At 44.0% G+C, this 16865-nt stretch overlaps 2 protein-coding genes across 2 annotated transcripts; one reads left to right on the top strand and one right to left on the bottom strand.

The window, feature by feature from the left end:
• On the top strand, positions 1761 to 6440 carry LOC8084991 (protein trichome birefringence-like 28). The gene is made up of 5 exons (XM_002463398.2): positions 1761 to 2957; positions 3891 to 4071; positions 4162 to 4361; positions 4498 to 4695; positions 5740 to 6440. Exons 1-5 carry the CDS (start codon positions 2335 to 2337, stop codon positions 6122 to 6124), a joined length of 1587 nt encoding a protein of 528 aa, XP_002463443.1. The 5' UTR covers positions 1761 to 2334; the 3' UTR covers positions 6125 to 6440.
• Positions 9336 to 16307, bottom strand: LOC8084990 (probable AMP deaminase). The gene is made up of 19 exons (XM_002461231.2): positions 15924 to 16307; positions 15147 to 15328; positions 14323 to 14509; positions 13642 to 13820; positions 13501 to 13552; positions 13264 to 13391; positions 12504 to 12683; positions 12314 to 12381; positions 12093 to 12235; positions 11761 to 11822; positions 11512 to 11625; positions 11245 to 11385; positions 10988 to 11140; positions 10735 to 10788; positions 10551 to 10661; positions 10281 to 10454; positions 10112 to 10192; positions 9918 to 10016; positions 9336 to 9830 (listed from the first exon to the last, which is right to left on the bottom strand). The coding sequence occupies exons 1-19, from the start codon at positions 16198 to 16200 to the stop codon at positions 9762 to 9764; spliced, it is 2454 nt and encodes an 817-aa protein (XP_002461276.1). The 5' UTR covers positions 16201 to 16307; the 3' UTR covers positions 9336 to 9761.

Below are 16865 nucleotides of genomic sequence, written 5' to 3'. Positions count from 1 at the left end.
TCATCATGCATGCATGATGGCGTAGCGGAATACGTGAATCAACCAATCATGCTAGTTGAAGCAATGAGTTGAGAACGACAGATGTTATTAGCTGTGTACGTGCAAGGCGCAGCGTGCACCCATCCATTCATTAATTTATCAGATTGCTCCTTCAAGGCTTCAAGTCTGCTCTAAGCGATGGTTGTTCACGTAAAAACTGAACACTAAGTGGCCGATCATCTATGTACCAGTTTAAGAGCCTTTTTGTTTGGCCTTTCCGTGAGCTTTTAGAAGTCAAAAGCCAGGAGGTTTTTGGAAGGCCTCAAAGCTAAAGTCTAAAGACTTATAGAAAGCTAAGGCCTTGTTTAGTTTCTACATTTTTTTTTTTTTGCAAAAACTCCAAAACTCTAAAATCTGAACAGCCCATCAAAAAATGACACTAATTTTTTTGGTTTTCGTGTTTAGTTTCAAAATATTTTAGAAAATAGAGACACAAACACCCTCTATTTAGGCCCCGTTTGGCGTGGCTCATAGGGGCTCCCGCTCCGGTACTATTCATGTATTGTAGCGACATAGGAGAGGAGCTAGAGAAGCTGGCTCCGGGTGCTCCTATGAATAGTGCACGGTGTCAGTAAAAGAAGAAGGAGAGGAGAGATAAAAACGGCTTTTATGAATAGTGGTGCTATTGTGTTTTACCAAATGAACAATGCACAATATCAGATGAAGCCGGAGCCCCTGAAGTTGTGCCAAAGAGGCCCTTAATGCCTTAATTTGGGACTAAACAATTTGGGATTGAAAAATTTCGACCTTGTTTACTTCCAAACCGCAAAAACGCAAAATATTTTGTTTTTTAGACTCAAAAATTTTTAGAACTAAACAAAGCCTAAAACAAATAAGACCTAAATTAAGACAAGCAGCGAAGGGGACGATTAATTAAATGGACATGCATGGCTAGCCTTTTAAATAAATGTGTTACTGTATGTGTATATAGCGAAATTCACACGTTTAAGATTCTATAATAGTAATTTTTCATATATAAGCGTTGGTTTTACCTTTAAAAACTGAGCATATAAACCTTGGTTTAGGTGAAGAGAGTGCGAGTCATCCAAAATAAAAAAAAAATTAAAAAAAATCCCTCCTCCCAAAGCCAAACTCCAACCTCACCATAACGTCGACGGAGAAAGGGAAAAAAAGAAGACGGTTGGAACGTGGATGGTAGCGGCACACAGACACAGCAGGAGTACATGACATGCATTACATTGCATGGCCCTGCACCGATAAGAAAGAAAGGAAGAAATATTCTATGAAGAGGAAATTGTTACTACTCAATGGGGTGTTTAGTTCCCGTAGAATTCAAAATATAAAATACCAACTACAGTATAAGTGATGAAATACAAAATGTTAAAATTTTTAAGGTTAGCTTAGTGCTATCTAAAATACAGAATTTATTTCTCTCATAAGAGCCTCTTAAAGATCTTTTTGAGTTTTTTTTTTGCCTTTTGAGACCAAAATCCAAAATAAATAATAACAATCTTTTTATCAAATATTTTGCATGATGTTTAGTTCTATTTTACAAAATAATAAACCAAAAAGTAATTTTTTTTTTGAGAAAAAAAGAAACTAAACACCCCCTTACTGTCGCAGGGTTGAAATCTGTAGTCATGGAATAATTTTTTTGGTAACCACTGCCGGAAGTGTGCGGAGCAGGTAGCACTTGTGTGTGTGAGGGGATTATTATATACGAGAGATAAATAACACAAGAGAAGAGAGGGGACGGGGCCCACAGGAGGGATCTTCCCTTTTTCGTCTCCATCTCCATGATCCATCCCTCCATCCCCTGCCCTGCCGTTGAACGTCTCCTGTCTCTGCAGTGCCTTCCTCTTGCTCTCGCCTCGCCTCTCCTCTCCTCTCCTGTCCCGGCTGCGGCTGCGGCTGCGAGCGAGATCCATCAGCAATAGACAGACGAGTTGAGGGAGGGAGAGCGAGATCCAACCTAAACAAGAAGAAGCTACCAAACCAAGCAAAGCGACCTCCCCACAGCCACAAAGACCAATTCCCGTCCCGTCGCGTGAATCCAATTCGTCCGTCCGTCTATTCTCTGTTGTATTGTATTGTATTGTATCCAGTGCTAGTTTTTAGTTGGCAGCTACCTTACCTTACCTTGGAATTGCTAGCTACCATAGCAGCAAGGGGATTGGATTGGATTGGATCCCCCCTGCTGCTGCTGCTGCTAATCCTAGTCCAATCTAGGGAGGGAGGGAGGCAGGCAGGCAGGCTGGGGCTGGGGCTGGGCAGTGCGCGGACGGAGATCGCTCAGATCAGATCACATCATCATCGCCTCGCCCCTCGGATGCGATGCAGCACCGCCGCAAGCCCGCTTCCGCCGCCGCGCCGCCGGCCGCCAAGCAGCCGCCCGCGCGCAGGCCCACGGCGCGCCTCTCGCTCGCGGGCCTCGTCGTCTCCGTCTTCCTCGTCGCCACCTTCCTCTACAACGAGGACGTGGTCAAGGCCGCCTCCCGTTCCAGCTCAGTCCCAGCAACAAGAGCCGCTGTTGAGGTCGGCGTCTCCGGGCGGGCGAGGTCACCCGACCTGCGGGTGCTGCAGGAGGCAGCGCACCAGGATGGGGAGGCGGACGCCCTTCAGAAGCAGCAGCAGGAGCAGGAGCAGGAGCAGGAGGATCGAGATCGCAAGGAAGCCGACCAGAAGCCGCCGCCGCTGACCACCCTCCCCGTCGACAATACTAAAAGGCAGGACGAGGAGCAGCAAACCCAGAAGCAGCCGCCGCCCCAGGCCGTTGCCGATGGGTGCGACCTGTACCGGGGGCGCTGGACGTTCGACGCGGCCGGCGAGCAGGCGCCGCTGTACCGCGAGTCGGAGTGCGAGTTCCTGACGGAGCAGGTGACGTGCATGCGCAACGGCCGCCGCGACGACTCGTACCAGAAGTGGCGGTGGCAGCCCGACGGATGCGACCTGCCCAGGTACCGTACCGATCGACTTGCTGCTTCTCCATTTCCTTTGGTATTTGTGCTTGAGATTGGCGATGAATTTGTGCTTCGCGGCAATCACGTCTTCTCGCTTGTGTTTTCTTCGTTTCATCGACCCAACTGTATGTTTTTAATTCGCTTGCTTGCTTGCTTGGTATCCAAACTCCGTATCCATGGCAGAGGCAGAGCACCGAAGAGGACTCCGACTCCAGTGAGATTTTCCTTTGGCTTTTCCGGCGGGGTCCCGTCCCGTCCCGTCCCGATCCCTCTTCCCTTTTGACCGTTCCTTGCAATTGCATTCCGGCCGGTAGATGACATGACTGCAGAGTGGCAAGGTCGATCAGCGATGCTTTGCCTGCCATCTCAAAGTAGTAGTAGTGTTTCGTAATGCACGATGGAATAGAGGCCTTGTTTAGATGCGAAAAGATTTTGGTTTTCGCTACTGTAGCACTTTCGTTTCTTTTGTTACAAATATTGTTCAATTATAGACTAACTAGGATCAAAAGATTTGTCTCGCAATTTACAGGTAAACTGTGAAATTAGTTTTTATTTTCGTCTATATTTAATGCTTTATGCATGTATCAAAAGATAAAGATTCGATGTGACGGGAAATCTTGAAAACTTTTTGATTTTCGAAGTGAACTAAACAAGGCCAGACTCTCTGGTGAAACAATCGTCGCTCGGACGGTCAAAATGCCTTCAAGTAGATTTGAGATCTCGGATTCCCACCCCATGTGCTCGCATGGGATGGTATGGGACTGAACTAGCACACATGCCGCAGAATATTTAAATAGAGTGCTAGAAAAACAGTAGTAGAATGTTGCACCTGCTGATCGTTTCGTTGATCCACCACCGGCACGGCACCGACACACTGGCAACTGAGATTTTTTTTACTCCTCAAATGGATTGTGAATTGTGATGGTCCAGGTATGATGCTCGGCTGCTGCTTGAGCGGCTGCGCAACAAGCGGCTCATGTTTGTGGGGGACTCTCTGAACCGCAACCAGTGGGAGTCCATGGTGTGCCTGGTGCAGTCCGTCGTGCCCTGGGGCCACAAGACGCTGCAGAAGTTCGTCAACAACGGATCGCTCAACGTATTCACGGCGCATGTACGTATGGATGGATCTGTGGAAGGCTGCTTTCTTGCCTGTCATCTCTCTCTCATCTGTGACACCAATGCAATGCAAATTTCATGGCAGGATTACAACGCCACCGTGGAGTTCTACTGGGCGCCCTTCCTGGTCGAGTCCAACTCGGATGACCCGCAGGTGCACAGCGTCATGGACCGTGTCATCGCCTGGCGCGCAATCGCCAAGCACGCCAAGAACTGGAAGGGCGTCGACTACCTCGTCTTCAACTCATACATCTGGTGGCTCAATACATTCGAGATGAAAGTCATGTACGTCTCAACACATTTGATGATGATTACTAACCATTACGACCTTGCATTACCACTAGCTTGTCTGTCTATACTCATTAGTGTGTTTGTTGAGATGAGATGAGATGAAATGTAATGTAATGTAATGTGTGCTCAGGAAAGGCACTAATCGCCATGGCCATCAGCAGCAGCAGCAGCAGCAGCAGGGAAAGGAGAGGTGGAGCAAGTACGCGCTGGTGGACCGGCCGGTGGCGTACCGGGAGGTGCTCAAGACGTGGGCCAAGTGGGTCGACCGCCACATCGACCCCAACCGAACCAGAGTCTTCTTCATGGGCATGTCGCCCAACCACATCACGTAAGCACACACGAATCATCACGCCAGGCCCTCCCTTCATCTTCGGTCTTGTTTTTTTTGTCCTTCTCCTTTCGTCGTGTGTACAGTATGTGCTGTGCTGGGTAGGTAGGAGTAGGTGTGCGGTGTGCCGTGGCTGCTAATCTGCTCACTAGCGTCACCGTTTGGAAATTAGGGACTCCTGGCAATTTGCTGACCGAAACATGCCGTGACTTTCTGGGCCTCCAGTCTGACCACCCATTCCGTTCTGTTCCGTTCCGTTCCATTCCATTCCATAGATTAGTGCTCCTCGTCTCCTCTCTTGTCTTCTCGTTTTATGTAGTGCCCATCTGCATCTGCCTCCCAAGCAGGCCAGGGGAATCAATTCACGAGGAACTAACCAAGCTACTGCTTGTTAATTTTAGGAGGATTGCCTTTGCCCAGCAGCAGTACTAGTTATTAATAACACAAAGGCAGCTTCCACTTTGTAGATTATTTCATTTGGAGTGCTCTCTCTAGTGCTTGAAACTTGAAAGGGGGAGAGAGGAAGGGAATGCCTGTCTGTCAGGACGCAAAAGGGCAAACAAGAGGGTGGTCCACTAGATTCCATGGAGGGGCGCAAAAGCTCTAGCTATAGATGAATACAGTATTTTCTTTGCATCAAATCTACCAAAAGAGAACAAGCACCAGCAATGGTTCGGTTCCACAAGATTCCCCCTACCTCTAGCTCTTCTAAGGCCTTGTTTAGTTCCAAAATTTTTTGCAAAACAGGTACTGTAACACTTTCGTTTGTTTGTGATAAATATTGTTCAATTATGGACTAACTAGGCTCAAAAGATTCGTCTCATCAATTTCGACCAAACTATGCAATTAGTTTTTATTTTCGTCTATATTTAATACTCCATGCATGCGTCTAAAGATTCGATGTGACGGGAAATCTGAAAAATTTTGCAAAATTTTTTGGAAACTAAACAAGGCCTATGATTAACACCTTGGATTGGAGGCTGGGAAGGGAATGTGATGCTGATTGCTGCAGATTACAACTGATTGCATTGCATTGCATTGCAGGCCGTGGGCGTGGGGCAACAACGGCGGGATCAAGTGTGCTATGGAGACGCAGCCGATCAGCAACAACCGGACGGGACGGCTGGACATCGGGACGGACTGGCGGCTGCACGGCGTGGCGCTCGGGGTGCTGGCGCGCTACCTCCGCCGCGTGCCGGTGCAGTTCGTGGACATCACGGGCCTGTCGGAGCTGCGCAAGGACGCGCACACCTCCGTGCACACGCTGCGGCAGGGGAAGCTGCTCACCCCGGAGCAGCAGGCCGACCCCAAGACCTACGCCGACTGCATCCACTGGTGCCTCCCAGGCCTCCCTGACACCTGGAACCACTTCCTCTACGCGCACATCATATCACCAAGCCCGCCCTCGTCGTCGTCCCAGGATCACTAACCATTTTCCATTTTTGGCCCTACCTACTGTAGATCAATCATTTTCTTCGTTTCATGCAAGGGAACAACAACCAGCTCAGGTCTTCTCTTCTAATTTCTGTAAAAAGAAAATTCCCTGATCTAATTGTGATTGTGACTAAGCTAGCAGCAGCAATTACTTTTTTCCTTTTTAGTTCTTTTATTTATTAGTTTAAAGAGAGAGAAACAAGATACATCATTCAGTTTAGGCATGCACCTTTCTTTCCTTTTTCCCTTGCTGTATATCACTGTATCCTACTTTTGTCATGTCAGCTAGGAAAGTCATCTCTCAAGCAGCACACCACACATGAGAAAATGATGATTATTCAATCAAGAAGAAACTGTGGTCCGGCCAGCAACAATCAAGAAGAACCTGCAGGTGCTAAATTGATTGTCGTTTAGTTTCATTCAGTCACCTTTTACCTATGACTAAATGGAACTAAATCTCCTTTACTCTTCTCTAGTCACTTTGGAGTGACTAAAATAGACTAAATCATTTAGAAACAACTAAATTTAGAAGGGCAAACCAAACAGGCCTGATTTAGCTCTACAGAGGGATGCGGTGGCGGGTCGCGTGGTCCATCTCCAGTACGGATTCGTATGGATGAGATTCGATCATCCATGAATCACTACTGTTTGGTTGGATGGGTCATTCGGACCATCAAATCCATAAAACAGTTAATATACCCTTCAGTTGCTAGATTTTCTGGTTCGTAAAAATCTCGTCGACCAGCTCCTCCATATCTTCTAATCTTTATCATTAGTAAATAAATTAAGGATTATTAGTATATTTGTCGGTGTCTGAACTCGTGGTTCAAGCACTAACGGGTGATTTCGAGTCTGCGTGTCCCTGAGCCTAGATAGTGATACAAGAAGAACATAAGAAGTTTATACTGGTTCGGGCCAACGACGCCCTACGTCCGGTGTGGAGATGGAGCTTTGTACTATCTTGCACCCGATGTGCTTATAGTAGAGGTTACAAGCAAACTGCGAGAGAGGGTACGTGACCCAGGTCTCGGCTGAGAGTTTCGCTAAGTGTATGTGTGCTTGAGTGAACCGTGGTTGTCACGGTGTGTTGAAGTGTTGTTGCATGCGTATCTTTTGAACGGGTCCTTTTCTTCTCTTTTATAGTCTCAAGGGGAGGGATAGCGTGTACATGTGTTGTGTTGTATTCTATTCCTAGAGTACATATTGGGGGATGGTGTTGGTGTAGTAGCGGTAGGGTGTCTCATCCTTAGAGCTGTAACCTCGACGTGGTCGTTTCTGTTGATCATGCCGAGTCATCCCTGATGTTGTGGATTTGATGTTTGACCCTGTTCACGCTTTGCCAAGTCCTGTTCAGGGTCGTGGCCTTCTTCTTCAAGGCCTCTTCCCTTAACCAATGCTTGGATGCGACAGTAGCTATCGTGGCTACAGTGCTTTGGACTTGACGTCTCCCATCCCTCCTGACTCTCCGTACGCATAGTGACGGGTGTCAGGTGCTGCAGTGACGGGGGTAGGTAGCACAGCGAAGACCATTCCATGTCATGGGTAAGAGCGCGCCCTGCGTCCTATCCTCAGCATAGTTATCGTGCGCGGGAAGCCTGCGAACATGAGATCTGAGCCGGGGCCGGGGCTCGGGCGAGGCGGAAGAATCGCCTGAGGCCGCGGTCGGAGTGAGAAATCGGCTTGGTCTAGGGTCGGGTCAGGCGGAGGAAATCGCCCAAGGCGTGGCCTCGGATGAGGCGGAAAACTCGCTCGAGGCTTAGCCCGGGCGGGTTGAGGAGGAGACTCTATCTCGCTGGGCCCGTCCTAGGCCAAAAAAGAGTAGCCCTGGCTCAACTCGGGAATGCTTTGTGGGACGTTTGGTCTTTTAAGAAAGTAGCCTTGGGCTTTTTTATATCGTCAGTTGGGGTACCTTAGTTTACGGTACTCAACCATATTAAGCCGTACTTTTTCTATCAGTCATCAGTATTTTTCTTTCACAATAAATCATCGAACATTACTTTCAGCCATGACTTTTCAAACTAGCGAACAGACTCTTAGTAATTATGATGATGGGATTAGTTTTGATAAGTGCTAATTGACATTATTTCAAATTAGTGATTATTAAGGCTGGACGAAAAACTCAAAGCTCGTTAGCTCGTGGCTGGCTCGGCTCAGCTTGTTAGGATAACGAGCCGAGCCGAGCTAAGATTTTAGCTCGTTATAACGAGGCAGCTCGTGAGCCAGACGAGCTACAGTATTAGAAAACAAATCATCATAACTTATAATGATTTTGTATTATTTTATGTCTTACACTTTATAACTGGTTGATATGTTAGTTCATATGAATATTTTGTTAGATTTAAGATTATTGGATATATTATTATTGTATTATTACTATTTTTAAGCTCTAGATAAATACAAATATTATATTTTACATAGGCTTAACGAGGCAGCTCGAGCTTTTAACAAGCCGAGCCAAGCTGGCTTGTTAAGATAACGAGCCAAGCCGAGTTAGCTTGTTATCCTAACGAGCCAAAATGAGCCGAGCTAGCTCGTTATCTAGCCTTAGTAATTATTATGACAAAATTAAGATTAGTGTATATTTTTAGTGTTCAATTAGTAGTTAATATTTTTAAATCATTAATAGATATAATTAGTCAACTATTCTAATTCCATCTACTTTCATCCATCCAACTAAATAGGAGAAATAGCTAGTCTCATCCATCCAACCCAACATACATCATGAATATCCTTATTTCAATATCCATGGATCCATCCGTCCCCAAAAGGCCAAAAAGCTTGCCCGTGCCATCTCCAAAAGCAGTTCATACTAGTAGACTAATATTAATAGAGTTTTATGGACATTATATATTAATATGACACTATATTAATAAAAAAAATAAAAGTTTTATAGAATAGTAAAAAAATTATGAGAATAAAACTCTTCTACACTTCTACAATATGAACTGTTTCTACAATATGAATGTACGAAACCCTCCGTCGAGGATGACCGTGGTATAACCTAGTACCGCACGTAAGCCTAGTACGAGATTCCATGCCCTTTCCTCGTCCCGCTTGAATTGATGCACAGGACCAGCCTAGCCCACCAATACACACATGGACGCACGAGTATCATTCATTCATTCTTGCACCTGACCTGCCTCCCTCCCGCCGCAAACAGCCAAACACCTATTTCATTCTATTTACACGATGCGCATTCTCACTTCTTTCCCCATTAAAGATTTCCTTTTATTCATCATTAGTATAAAGCATAAGTTTTTTTCTGGATAACTAATTAATTTACCATGCAATTTGGCTAACAAAACACTAGATGACAGACATTCGTCGATCCACCATTACAGCAGTACACGTATATAAACGTAACGAAAGTACATGATGCGTTGCCTCCCACCTCATGGCACATCTGGATTCAACGCTTCTAAATACTAGGTGCTTTCCGGCTTATTCTTCATATATGGTGTGGCCTAGGCACGGAGTGAGTATACTAGTATGACTTGGCGACATCAGCCATAATACCTCTGCAAACAAGAGATTCATCGAAGGCAGGATCATGTTGACACCTTTTCTCCTCCCTTACAGTTACAGCCACTGCCAGACTTCACTGCCACGCCATCACAATTCCCTACTCTTCTTCACCTGTCAATTTCTTCGGGTAGTTTAACATTTCCAAAATGTATCAGCTCCATTTCTTCTTTCCAGATCTGCAGTCCAGGGTAACGAGAAGATAGATCATAAACAGATACAAGCTAACTTAAGAAGACACATCATTTAAATACACAGATACATACAGTGTGTCGAAATTCAACCCTGATGTGAGGAACATTTGTCTGGTGGATGTCATTGCCCTCCGGACCCCTTCTGTAGTAGTTTCTCCCAATCCAGTGAGACTAAAACAGACAAATGTTAGACCTCAGGGGAAAAAAGCGATGGAAAATCCATCCATGACCCACAACAAATGGCAATATAAACCATTAGTTTATACCTTGAGCCTGTGAGAGAAGCCAGACTGGTAGACAGAATTTCTAGCGATTTCACACAGGTCACATGAGCTCAGCTTCCAAAGCTGCCAAGAGCAACAAGCAATCCAAACTAAGAACATCTGGGTGGGAAAATAGATGACAGAGATAGAGGGATGGAAGGAGGGACATTACTGAAGCAGCAATACTGTATTCTTCAACCAAAGGTTCCTTTGTCAGGTGAATTTGTAGAGGGTCGTCAGTTGAAAGAGACACGTTAAGACCTCTCAAGAAAAATGTTGGGAAAGGGTTCCGATGATAGTCGATAAACAGTGAGTTGTTACTTAAGGGAGACATTGCAAGACCAATCTGAATACAGCCAGACCGAAGATAATTAATTAGTTCCTCTCAAGCAACTACATCAAAATCCAATGGATGTTCAAACACAAAAATACTATCACTAACCTGAGCAAGATAGTACAAATACTGAAGTACAGGGGATTTCTTTAGGTTCACCCCATGAGCAATATTATGTGAAGTAAGAAATGCTGCAGCAAGGTGATCGATATCACCAGCCTGAAGATAACAATAATCAGGTCACTATGTTCAAGTTCAATCTGGACATTTTTAGCCAATGTTAGGCACGTACCTCCCCACAGTGTGGACGCAGTTTGATTGTTGTCATGCCCTTGGACTCACGAAGCTGCACTCTCAAAAAATTTCAAATCAACCACTGTAATTTAACCCGATGAATATTGAACAAGAAGCTAACTGCAAACTAAAATTTATTTTATGGAAAAAGAAAATGACACTATTATCTTTCTTCTTTTGCAGAGGATTTTCTGTGTTACTTATCCTTAAATGAGCACATGGTGAAGAATTCCATGCACAAAAAGATGTACCTTGTTCAGTGTATACAGATTGGCATAGCAATAGTACACATAATATGCATAGGCTGGATTGAAAACATTAGTCCATTGCTCAGGTGTTGGCATATGTTTTGTTGGGCGTCTTTCAGGTTTGCTTTCATCATCCACCAAATCCAACCCAACAACCTGAAGTAAATAAAGGAAAATGATGTAAATAATGCCTAACAAAATACAACAAATATCAGGTGGAAACCACCCATTGGGTGGAACATACAAGTATTTCCACTAACCTGTTCTAAGAAAACATGGAGCTGAGGATGTGAAGCTGGGTCAACAGTTACTTCATAAAGAGGGAGAAAAATATTGTCAAGGAGGTTTTGGAATGAATTGATTGTGCCCATCTCCCTGTATACATTGTATATCCGAGGAATCTGCAGAGAAAAATGAAACAAATAATAAAGCACAAAAATTATACTCTTGTTCCATTGTGGACTAGCCAGAGTTTTACATATTTTTACTGAACACACTGAACCAAAGAAGGGGATGGGGGTATCAACCTGAATTAACCAAACAACATTCTCGCTATATAATTCATTGTTCACTATCCAACTTGCCATTTGGTCCCATTCACTTTTCTTCCTCCCATAAATAGATATCCGATACTCAGCCATCTGATGAAGGTAATTGCAAGAGTTATTAGCTGAAGAATGAATAGCTAGAATCCATAAAATAGCATACTAGAAAGATCACTAATCAGAAGAACTAGTTCCAGTGCTTAGAAAACAAGTTATGAAAGATTAACACACCTGATATTTACTTGCTTCAAGGTCAGAAAATACTTCTTTTGTCAGCTCAGCAAGGAAGCGACCTGTCAGGTTTACATTGACCATGAGATAAATGTGGCATGTAAATACTCCCTCCATCCCAGTATATAAGGTGTAACCACCTCTGGTTCAAAGACCAAGAACGCATTTAATTCTCTCTCAGCACTAGTACTACTGCATTAATGTTTGTGAGAGAGCATGCCTTATATTATGGGACATGAATAAAAAGTGGTTACACCTTATATACTAGGACGGAGGGAGTAACAGTTGCACCACAACTGAGACAGGAAGACATCTAAACAAAATATTTGCACCTTGGATAAGATTATCCTGTTTTAAAAAGATCTCCCTCAGGCGAGATTGACCACATGGATTATATTTCAGATTGAACTTGTCGAAACGATGAAATGTACTCTTATCAGCATGGACATCTAAGAGATCAACATTGAGATCATACCTGGCAGAGAAATCAATGAGTTACGTCAAAACTGGTAACTGAAAGACATACACAAGCAAAGTCAAATCTAGAAGTTACCCTGTCAAGTCCAAACTCTCAAAAACCTCCTTAAGAGTCAAGTAGGTCCCATCTCTAAAGATTACAACCTACAAATTGCAATTTTGGAGTTAAGTCGGCCGCAGAACACATCCCAGATCTCAGGTGAAGAACTATGAGATATAACGTGAAACAATAAGAGAAGTTCAGAAACAAAAAAAGGTGGATGTACCTCATTAGGTTCCTTCCTCAACTTAGACTTGATAAATCTCAACAGGTGCTTCTGGTTCATGCATGCTGAGTGATGAACATGAGTATCAACCTTCCTAACGTTGTAGAAGTCCCGGTGAGGTGCAGCTTTCTGAGCAAGCAGTTCTCTATCCGTATTAACCATCAAATGAAGATTAAATTTCTGACATACACAAGAGCGAACATAAGCAAGAGTCAATATATGCATGCACCATATTATTCAGTAAGATGTATGAATCAACCAAACTTGAAAGCCTGGTCTGGGACACATCCACTATATGACATCAACCTTAGTAAGATTTATGAATCAAGCTAGCTTATGCGTGGATGCATATTCCTAGTAGCCCTACTCATAACCCTGTTGTTGCTTTGTCTTAGTACAGAAGACTCTTTGTAAATATTTTGCTCTTGTTCTTCAGTATGGAAGACTCACTGTGAATAACTCCCTCACAGCTTTCAGTAAAAGAAAAGGACTATAGAGCTTGTTTGGATTGAACCCTGGTAGGCAAATGCCTCCCAGGCAAGAAATCCAGGCTGCCAGGCACTAGAAATCGAGGGCCTGGATTGTTGTCTGGCCAAGCAAGGCAAGCAACCAAAGTGGCACACACCATATACAAAGAATCAACATAGACCATTGCATGCTTTGATGAACAGGCTTGGCCGTCAGGACATTATTCCCTTCACTAGGCTAAGACTCATGCGGAAAGAGCACGCAGTTGAAAGAACAAAACACAAAGAATTACTTGCTCTAGAAGATTTAGACGGTGATGACACACAGTTCGGATATCCCCAGCAGCCAACACACGAAGGATGTAGTGCATATCAGTAAAGAAGGTAGTTGCATCGGCAACTGGATAGAGTCTTTCTTTAGCTGTAAAGACATAGATAAAGATAATGATCAGTGTACCCTAAACCAAGTCATCATTACATGAAGGTAGATGTATAGAAACTAAAAGATATAGAATTCCTTAATTACTCACAATGTTTATTGGGATACACATGAATGACACCATCAACCATTTCAAAATGGTGCTGAAAGAAAGAAAATAATTAGGTGAAAGGAAATTATCTTAGACATATCCGTCTAGTCAACATGTTCATATCTGAAAAGCTGCACTTACATCAGTTTTAGCCTGATGTTCATAATTGAACGGATTTGGGTTAGGTTTTGGGGTACTAGGATCAGTTATGATCTCCTTTTCCCAAGGAGCAACTTCTTCTCTGAATATGTACCTCTCACGCAGCTCAAGGCATTTCTGAAGAACCTTGTATGCTTCGATTTCATCAGGAGAAGGAGTCTCTGTGAGGGGGGAGAAGGGAGTGTAAGAGTAATGAAAAATACTCCCTCTGTTTCATCAAATTATAAGACATTTTAGCTTTTCTAGATACATTGCTTTCACTATGCATCTAGACGTAGTGTGTATCTAAATATGAAGCAAAAGTAATGAATCTAGAAAAGTCAAAACGTCTTATAATTTGGAACGGATTGAGTAGCAACTAACACGGAGCACAGGCAACAAAAAGATATAATGATTACTGAGTGAATTCAATAATTCATAGAATAAAATACACTGCAATGCTCAACCTCCCCAGTGAACAGAAGTAACCTCCCAATGGTACCCCCCCCCCCCCCCAGGAAAAAAGGGACAAGGCATGTGTACATATATGCAGAGGAAAAACAAAGCATATGAGGTAAACATGTTAATTCTTTCATTAGAAAAACACCATGAGGAAATAGCAATATTGTTAACTTATGAAAGGTGCAGCCAAATAGATAAAAGGATAAAAAAAGTGGTCCATACCAACAGCTGTGATGTTGATTTTACTGAAGGTTTCATGTTCAGGTTCCTTTCGAAGTATATCAGCTGCTATTGGGTTAAGCTGGGGTGCATGCAGACTGCCAGTTGCACTATGGGATCTAATCATCTGCGTTGATGGTGCTGATTTTAATTCCCCATTTTGGCTCGCTTTATCTGTGAGATCTGATCCCTGAGAGAAAGAACAAAAATGAAAGAAACCACTGTTAGTCTATAATACCAGTATAAGTAGGGCACATTTACAAGGAAAATATAATATTGCCCCTACATTGAAAAAAGAAATGTTGGACTGCAGCACATGAGAAAATGCACATCAAAGTTGCCGAACACATAAAAGGAGACGACATTAAAAGAATACATTTCCATTTATTAATACCATAAGCAGTTTTACCAAATGAACAGTGTAAATCTTTTCAATGGTCTATAGTTACTAACTTGGCAACAATCCAATCATACTGTTGCAGCTGTAGACCAGCCCAGGATAGACAGATGGAACCATGATTCATATCTACAAACACAACTAAACATGCTCATTGCTCACAACAATATATGTGTGGTAATTAATCAGTATATGTTACTAGCATTGCAACAAAGACTAAGAAGCTCTACTTGATAACTGGTGTAACTTAGTCCAAGGCCTAAATAGTAAATACAGCAGTTTTGAACCAGGTTGCATTTTGCTAAACAAAGCTCAAAATGTGAAGATCCTGAAGGCAAAGAATTCATGCAATTGATAGATAGAATTCTAGTGGAACTAGCAGACAGATTGGCATCAATTGTTCAGAGTAGCATAGAGATCTGATACTTACAACAGCACCATTTGGGGCCAAGTAAGCAGTATCATTCTTGGCATCTGGGACAAGATCCTCCTCGTCATCTGAATCTTCAATTCTATCAAATGCACTGACAGTGGGGACAGAGGATTTGGGTGTAGTCGGTCTAACAATAGGTCCAACTCTTTTAGTCGAACCTGGAGAAATGACTGGCCTACCTGAAAGATAAAGAAGACAGACATTAGCAGGATAAGTGGTTCATATGACAGCCATGCTAAGTGTTAACCATGCTTTAATGAAGGATCTCCCACGTCCTAAATCCTGTAGACACAGTTTCAACATTCTACAATCACTTTGGGGCTGGGGGGGGGGGGGGGGGGGGGGGAGAAATTCGTAAGTAGCCACTGGCCAGTGGATAAAGTACACCTAGACACCTAGTAAGTACGCGAGGCCATTAACTTCAATCGCAACTTAACTTGGAGCATCAATTATTTCTCCAGATCAAAACAAGCAGGAGGTGTGCAGTAAACACTGAACAAATCAAACTATCGCGCATTATTTCTGCAGATCAAAACAAGCAGGGGGCGCACAGTAATGAACACTGAACAAATCAAACTATCGCGCACATTGTGCATTCCAATATATGATACGAATAAGCAGTTGATGCTAAACTTCCATAGAGCGCATTAGAGCGCCGATGACATGACACGTGACGTGACTATGAGGTGGCACGCAGCCATTTTTTGAGTCAAAAACATGAGAAATCGAATCGAATCGAATCGAAACGAAACAGTAAAAGAGCGGGAGGCTTACCACCCTCTCGGCCGGTGTGGAGCGGCGGTAGGCCCGGCGGGATGGGCAGGGTGCGGCGATCGTGGTCCCTGTGCGCCGGAGGATAGTCCTCGTCGTCTTCGCCGCCCTCGAGTTCGTCGGCGTCGGGGAGGAGGCGGTTGCGGCGGCGCTGTTGGTCGCGGGCGAAGCGGAGAAGCTGGTCGAGGGTCTTGCGGTGCATGTAGTAGGCGGAGGCAGCGGCGAAGGAGGCGCCGACGAGCGCGGCGAGGGCGAGGTGGAGAGCGTAGGGGGACTCCATGGCGCCGCGCCGCCGCCGCCAACCTTGGGGCTTGGGCTCGGGTTGGCTGACGGGACGGGCTGGGGCTTGTGATTTGATGAGGCGGCGGCGCCGAATGCCAGGGGAAACCGCCGGGCCTGCTCTGCCGCTTTATACGAGCACCGGGGGAGGTGGGTCCCCGCCTCACTCACTGATCGGTGGGCTCCTTCTAATCGACGAATCTCTGTGTGGACATTCTCCGGGGACACCTTGGAATATCATTATTCACCAACAAATTCATTTTCGCTCTTCTTTGCCACCTCTTCCCTCCTGCAACAACATGCTACATGTAAGGCCTTGTTTAGTTCCTCTTAAAAACCAAAAAATTTCTAAGATTTTCTTTCATATCGAATCTTATGACACATATATAGAGTGTTAAATATAGATAAAAAAATAACTAATTACTATATATAACATGTCTGTAATTTGCAAGACGAATCTTTTAAGTATAGTTAGTATATAATTGGATAATAATTACCACATATAAATGAAAGTGTCACAGTAATCTGAAAAGTTTTCACAGTGACAAGGCCTAACTTTTCAGAGCATATCACACAAAGTATATTCTTTCGTTTTATATAGAAACACATATGGAGTCAATAACTTCAGCGCGACATTGACTTGATGTCAAGGCTTTTTGTGATGCG

This window comes from Sorghum bicolor, chromosome 2 (genome assembly GCF_000003195.3).
Source record: "Sorghum bicolor cultivar BTx623 chromosome 2, Sorghum_bicolor_NCBIv3, whole genome shotgun sequence".
NCBI lineage: Eukaryota > Viridiplantae > Streptophyta > Magnoliopsida > Poales > Poaceae > Sorghum > Sorghum bicolor.
Note: the sequence above shows the minus strand (reverse complement) of the source record. Positions and strands in the feature narration are given on the sequence as shown.

Coding starts and splice junctions, on each gene's coding strand:
- LOC8084991 (XM_002463398.2), top strand. CDS start 2,335: ATGCAGCACCGCCGCAAGCCCGCTTCCGCCGCCGCGCCGCCGGCCGCC. Junction 2,958..3,890: donor GACGGATGCGACCTGCCCAG/GTACCGTACCGA, acceptor GTGATGGTCCAG/GTATGATGCTCGGCTGCTGC. Junction 4,362..4,497: donor ACATTCGAGATGAAAGTCAT/GTACGTCTCAAC, acceptor ATGTGTGCTCAG/GAAAGGCACTAATCGCCATG.
- LOC8084990 (XM_002461231.2), bottom strand. CDS start 16,200: ATGGAGTCCCCCTACGCTCTCCACCTCGCCCTCGCCGCGCTCGTCGGC. Junction 12,236..12,313: donor GAGAGTTTGGACTTGACAGG/GTAACTTCTAGA, acceptor TTTCTCTGCCAG/GTATGATCTCAATGTTGATC. Junction 11,823..12,092: donor ACAGGATAATCTTATCCAAG/GTGCAAATATTT, acceptor TAAACCTGACAG/GTCGCTTCCTTGCTGAGCTG.